The 7320-nt window shown below is 25.5% G+C and overlaps 1 protein-coding gene across 1 annotated transcript; it reads right to left on the reverse strand.

Annotated features, from left to right (window-relative positions):
* Positions 1 to 5360: 5360 nt before the first annotated feature.
* LOC133794039 (uncharacterized) lies at positions 5361 to 6418 on the reverse strand. The gene is made up of 2 exons (XM_062231218.1): positions 6022 to 6418; positions 5361 to 5911 (listed from the first exon to the last, which is right to left on the reverse strand). The coding sequence occupies exons 1-2, from the start codon at positions 6268 to 6270 to the stop codon at positions 5717 to 5719; spliced, it is 444 nt and encodes a 147-aa protein (XP_062087202.1). The 5' UTR covers positions 6271 to 6418; the 3' UTR covers positions 5361 to 5716.
* Between the last annotated feature and the right edge of the window lie 902 nt (positions 6419 to 7320).

Below are 7320 nucleotides of genomic sequence, written 5' to 3' on the forward strand. Positions count from 1 at the left end.
AGAATAAAAGACATCAATGAAGTTGTTGTGTTTTAAAAAAAATATTATAGGTACAATTAATAACATTTGTTGAAATATGTTACATGATAAAAACATAGGGAAAATAAATAGTGGTCACTTGGTGAGATGGATAAGCTACCAATCTTAATTTCCATTAACATGGTTTTTTTATTATTATAATTTAAGAAAGGTAACCGAAATTTTTTTAATTTATTTATTTTATTAATAAATTTAAATTAATATTATATTTTGGTTGTTTCATTAAATTCTCAAAATTTATTTAGTTTTTAAGAAAAATTAATTAAATTTTTTAATATCTTCCAATCATAAAATTAGAAAGATTTATCTTATCAAATTTGTACTTAATTTTAATTTTTTTAAATTCATTTAATTAAAAAATTATGGTAATTGGGTTAAATTGCATAAATTATTATTGTTATTTTTTTTCTGTTTTTTAAAATAAAAGGCCAACCGTACGTGTACATGCACAAAAAATTTAGTTTTCATTGAGGGTAATTAATCTATGGTTAGTTTCATTTTTTAGGGAATCTTGGATTGAAATTTTGATATTCATATAATATCATAGAGTCTCGGATAGTTGTACAATATATTTTCAGTTGATACAATTGAGAATTTAGAAGGGGATCCGATCTTGAAAAATTATTACTAGATAACATTGCACTAAGCAGACATAATTATGACATAATGAACTGTTCCAACGTACACTAGTAAACCAATACTACCGCTAGGGTCTCATATAGTGGTCATTCTGAGTAAGATAGAGTAGTGAATTTAGTAGGGGATCCGATATCGAAAAATACTACTAGATAACATTGCACTAAGATATAGTAGAGAATTTAGAAGGGGATATGATCCCGAAAAATTATTACTAGATAACATTGCACTAAGCAGACCTAATTATGACATAATGAATCGTTCCAACGTACACTAGTAAACCAATACTACCGCTAGGGTCTCATATAGTTGTCATGCTGAGTAAGATAGAGTAGTGAATTTAGATGGGGATCCGATCCCCAAAAATACTACTAGATAACATTGCACTAAGATATAGTAGTGAATTTAGAATGGCATCTGATCCCGAAAAATTATTACTAGATAACATTGCACTAAGCAGACCTAATTATGACATAATGAACCGTTCCAACGTACACTAGTAAACCAATACTACCACTAGGGTCTCATATAGTTGTCATGCTGAGTAAGATAGAGTAATGAATTTAGAAGGGGATCCGATCCCGGAAAATATTACTAGATAACATTGCACTAAGATATAGTAGTGAATTTAGAATGGCATCCGATCTCGAAAAATTATGACTAGATAACATTGCACTAAGAAGACCTAATTATGACATAATGAACCGTTCCAACGTACACTAGTAAACCAATACCACCGCTAGGGTCTCATATAGTTGTCATGCTGAGTAAGATAGAGTAGTGAATTTAGAAGGGGATCCGATCCCGAAAAATACTACTAGATAACATTGCACTAAGATATAGTAGAGAATTTAGAAGGGGATATGATCCCGAAAAATTATGACTAGATAACATTGCACTAAGCAGACCTAATTATGACATAATGAATCGTTCCAACGTACACTAGTAAACCAATATTACTGCTCGGGTCTCATATAGTTGTCATGCTGAGTAAGATAATAGTCAATTAAGAAGGGGATCCGATCCAGGAAAAATATTACTAGATAACATTGCACTAAGATATAGTAGTGAATTTAGAATGGCATCCGATCCCGAAAAATTATGACTAGATAACATTGCACTAAGCAGACCTAATTATGACATAATGAACTGTTCCAACATACACTAGTAAACCAATACTACCGCTAGGGTCTCATATAGTGGTCATTCTGAATAAGATAGAGTAGTGAATCTAGAAGGGGATCCGATCCCGAAAAATTATTACTAGATAACATTGCACTAAGCAGACCTAATTATGACATAATGAACCGTTCCAACGTACACTAGTAAACCAATACTACCGCTAGGGTCTCATATAGTTGTCATGCTGAGTAAGATATAGAAGAGAATTTAGAAGGGGATCCGATCCCGAAAAATTATTACTAGATAACATTGCACTAAGCAGACCTAATTATGACATAATGAACCGTTCCAACGTACACTAGTAAACCAATACTACCACTAGGGTCTCATATAGTTGTCATGCTGAGTAAGATAGAGTAATGAATTTAGAAGGGGATCCGATCCCGGAAAATATTACTAGATAACATTGCACTAAGATATAGTAGTGAATTTAGAATGGCATCCGATCTCGAAAAATTATGACTAGATAACATTGCACTAAGCAGGCATAATTATGACATAATGAACCGTTCCAACGTGCACTAGTCACCGAGATAACCTATACTATATGTAATAATATACAGTGCATTATATTTTTTTCAACTTTTGTGCTTACATTTTTCTAATTTTTTTTATTTTTCATATTTTAAACAATACATATAAATAATATTTTTTAAAATATTTAAATAAAAAATATTAAAAAATATATTTATTAAAAACTTGTTAAAATAAGAGGCCTTTTCATAAAAAAAAAGACATTATTTTTTAAAAAATAATGATGAAAATAATATAAAATAAGCTTTTTGAAATTAACAAAAAAAAATTAAATAATGTCAATAATTTTTTTTGAGAAAAAGTGTTAGAAATGAATATAAAATTAATTTTTTATTTAATTAATGGAGTGTCTATATATATTATTGGAGTGCAAATATAATGTCCCTAATATACAAATATATATTTTTTATTTTGAAACAACAAACAATTTTTTATTTTAAAAATTTCATTTAAGGTTTTTTTAATTCTAATTTCATTTTGTATTATTAAAATAATTCTCATTATTAATAAAATCAAATCAATACTATAACTTAATGATTTATTAAATTCCCGAATTTTTTTTAGTTTAGGATAAGAATTAATTAAATTTGTAAATATCTACCAATAATAAAATTATACAGTTTCATCTTATCAAATTTTCATTTAATTTTATTTTTTTAAATTCATTAAATCAAAAAATTGTGGTAGTTGTATTAAGTGTCTTAAATTATTAATGCTTTTTTCTATTTATTTTTTTAATGCATTTAATTGGTCAAATTTGTAATTAAAATTATAGTGGCTGAAATTAAAGGATGATTTTTATTAAAAATTTAATATTAAATTATAAAAATTGGTAGTAGCCGAAATTTATTGATAAATGATTCAAAAAGACAATATTAAATTAAATGTTGCTACATGATTACTAATTACATTTGGGAAGTAACAACATATTAATTATTTATTCATTAAATTAAGAAAGTGTGGTTCTTGTATTAAATGACATATTTTAAAATTGTTCTTATTTTTTCGGTTTTTTTTTTTGTTAAATGCATTTAATTTGTGAAATTGCTTATTAAAATATAGGTGGCCGAAATTAATGGGTCTCTTTTATAAAATAGAAATAATATTTAATTAATGTGAATGCATGATTAGTGTTTACATTGGGAAGTTACAACATATTAATTATTTATTCTTTCAATAATATTTTATTTTTTATTTTAAATAAATCTAAAATATTTTATTAAGAATGTGAAAGGTTGCATTGTTTCTTCATAACACACATTATAAATATATCCACATACAACCAAAACCGATTATCCTATTATTTTTTTTTTTTAAAAATCAAGTTTTACAAACATTCAACTACTATGTCTATCATCAACATATCAGATTCAACCTATTCAAAGAATGAAGATAACTCTTCACCCTTTGATTTTAAAGATGATGAAGTAAATTCTCCATTGAAGAAGATCAAGGTTGAGAAGTTTGACAATGATGCAAAGTCTCAATTGAAGAATATCAAGACTGAGAAGTTTAGCGGTGGTGAGAAAGATGTGAATCCACTTGATGCTCAACTAGAGTACAATCCAAATGTAATATATTTTGATATTATGTTCCAAAAATTTAATGAAAATATCAGTCGTCTACTTGAATTGAAGAACAACATGGATGAATTTGTTCGAGAGATGACAAGATGCACTTTTGCAATGCAAACTCTGCATGAATCAGTGGCCAACTATTTTGATGCAGAGAGGAAAAAGAACGAGGTGTGGGAGAAATATTTGAAGGAGAAGGAGAAGAAGATGACAAAGAAGAATGACAATTTCTAAAATGCTTCAAGTGTTTTTTTTTTTGTTTTTTTTTTTAAAATTTATTGTTTCTATGTGTTTCCTTAGGTCTTACTATAATATTTTTATTCTATTATGTTTTAATTTTTTTTATGGACATTTTCTTAAAAGGATTTGTTATGAAAAGAAACTTTTATTTCTTTTTGGGTCTTCAGATAAAATCTTATTATTATTTATTTATTAATATTGTTAATAATTTTGTTGGAGTGAAATTATCCAATTTTTTTTAAATCAATGCCGAAATTGTATATTAATTTTCGGTTTTCAATGTAAAATTTTAAATAAAAATTAACAATTTACCATTAAACAATCTTTAAATTAATAGATATTATAAATTACCTAACCAATTATATTAAATGAATAAGATTCCTTATTGGGCAATATAGGACTAATAAATAAATATCTAATTTCAAAACAACATAATTTGATTTTCCCAAGAGAATACAAAGAGATGTTTCTTTTAAAAAATCAAAATAGTTTTTTAATGCTAGCCGATTTTTTTTTTTTAATTTGTGCATGCCGAAAATAATGATTTAAAAAAAAAATTCAATTAAAAAATATATTTTCAAGGTAAAGAATATCAATAGTTATTGGTTATGATGTAATCTTATCAATAAATGCTCATTTATTGATAATAGAAAATTTGAAAAGTTGTATTGTTTTGTAATTTATGGAAAAAATAAAATTAACTAAGTTAACATTTTTTGGGAAAAAATGAAGAGTTGTATTGATTCATTTTTACCTATAATCAAAGTAGTTTGGCATAAATCAAAGTTGTTTTTTCTTTTTAAATTTGTATTTTATACTGTAATATGGAAATATTTATTTCTTATTTTTGTTTTGATGTTCTATTATTGTTAGAAAAACCAATAGTCATCCATTATTTTAGGGTACATAAAAAATCATCAATTTGTTGTGATTTCTAATATAAGATTTAAATAATAAAATCTCAAATTTGAAATACTAATTTCGAAATTAAAATTTAATACATTAAAGAAATTAAAAAAATATATTTCAATTAGTTCATTGGAAATTACATATACTTGCACCAAATAATATTTAAAATGCTACATTGGAAATTAAACAAACTTATTTCGATCAACAATATAAAAATACAAAAGTAAACCAAATTACTCCTCCACATCTCCCTATTTATTGATTACATTGCTACTATCAATGATATCTTGACTATGGTCTTCAGATATTTGAGATGCTTCACATAGTTGCTGTACAAAACAATAAATAAATAAATAAAATTAGATAAACATATACCAACCAGATAATGTTTCATACTGTAAAATTTTGAAATTAATTAAGATATACTAACCAGACGACGAAGAAGTTGATGGATAATATTATTTGAACCATTTAACCTATCTCTAGATTCAAGGATCTTTGTAATTAAAATATTTTGCAAACCAACAACCATTGTGAGCAAAGCATTTACTTTTGTCACTCCAACCTGTAAAAAATAAACTAATATAAAATTTCAAAAATAATTAAAATAATAATAATAAAAAAAAAATAATACATACACATTTTACATGGTCTGGAATTTGAAGGTTCCCTTTGTTTACATCTGATGGTATATTAATGGTCATTGCATCACCATCTTCATCAGGTATGACAAAACTCCATGGTGGGATAGGAACATCACGGTCTACCTCATCTACACATACATGGTTTTCGTATTCCTAATTTTTAAATAGAAAAAATAGTTTAGAAAAATATAATCGAAGTGTTCTAACATAAACATAAAATGAGATCTCAATCATAGACACATATATAGATATGAAGATATTACCTTACAAAAAGAACAATAAGATTCACTATGAAGACAACGCCGAGTTCTACTTTCGAACATTGAAGAGGACGACTCCAAACTTTTCATAGGAGATCTATACCGACGAGCGCGATCTAAAAGCAATTTTGACCTGATTCGATTAGGAGACAATGAGTTATCATAAAAAATTTGTCTCTTCTTTCCAACCCTTCCTTCTAAATCTTTAGATCTACTTCTTTTATTCTGCATCCCCTTCCCCTCTACTCCCATGCGTTTTCTCTCTCTCCCTTTCTATTTTTTCCTCACACGTTTTTTTTTTCTTCTTTCTCTCCTTCACATGCTCACGAAAATCATGGTGAAATTCTGATTTTTTTTATGTTTATTTTTTTACTTTGAATGTAGAAGAAGAAGAAGAAGAAAAATAAGAAGAAGAATAGAGAGTTTAAGAAATGAGTGTGCATTTATTATGAAACCCTAATTTTTAAAATTTTAAATTAATTCAAAACTTGAAAAGAGAGCTTACTTCTTATTGGTTGGAATCACCATTCCTAATGACCAAAAAAAAAAGCCAATTTCGAAATTAATGCAAAAAAAAAAAAAAAGAATCTATGCCAAAAAAAAAGAATCTTTACTTGTTGGTAACTTGATGTACCAAGTCACCTACATGCCATGTCAGCATATTTGCACATTTATCTAGGTACCCATGTGTGGGTAATAACCATTGAGAACTTTTCCATATATATATATTTACATAGCTACATGACTTATATATAAAATACAATAATATTTAGAAGGAAATTAATAATAGAAATAAAATAATAATAGAAAAAATCATATTGTAGACAGTAGTATACACGCATCAACTATTTTTAGTTTCTAATGTATCTCGCAATATCTTTTAGTGAATTTGATGAAGAAAAAAAGCTTCAATCACTTAATAAAAAACAAACTATAAAAAAAATGATATGTATGACTTTATTATTTTTAAATAAATATGATTTAATTATTTAAATTATCATAAAATATCTTTAAAATATCATATTTAAATAAATTTATTTATTTATTTTTGTTTAAGTTTATGTTTGTTATATTTTTTAAATTTGACAGTGACAACAAAAGATTATATATATATTATATATATATATACATATGTTTAATATAATATTAAGTTTAATTAAATTTTATTTAAATTATAAAATGTATGGTTTTATTATTTTTAAATAATTATCATTGTAAAATATCTCAAAAATATCTTATTATAATTTATTTAATTATTTATTTATTTAAGTTTAAGTTATGTTTACAATCTACCTCTAAGTA

The sequence above is a fragment of the Humulus lupulus genome, chromosome 8 (genome assembly GCF_963169125.1).
Source record: "Humulus lupulus chromosome 8, drHumLupu1.1, whole genome shotgun sequence".
Taxonomy (NCBI): Eukaryota; Viridiplantae; Streptophyta; class Magnoliopsida; order Rosales; family Cannabaceae; genus Humulus; species Humulus lupulus.

Coding starts and splice junctions, on each gene's coding strand:
- LOC133794039 (XM_062231218.1), bottom strand. CDS start 6,270: ATGGGAGTAGAGGGGAAGGGGATGCAGAATAAAAGAAGTAGATCTAAA. Junction 5,912..6,021: donor CTTATTGTTCTTTTTGTAAG/GTAATATCTTCA, acceptor TTTAAAAATTAG/GAATACGAAAACCATGTATG.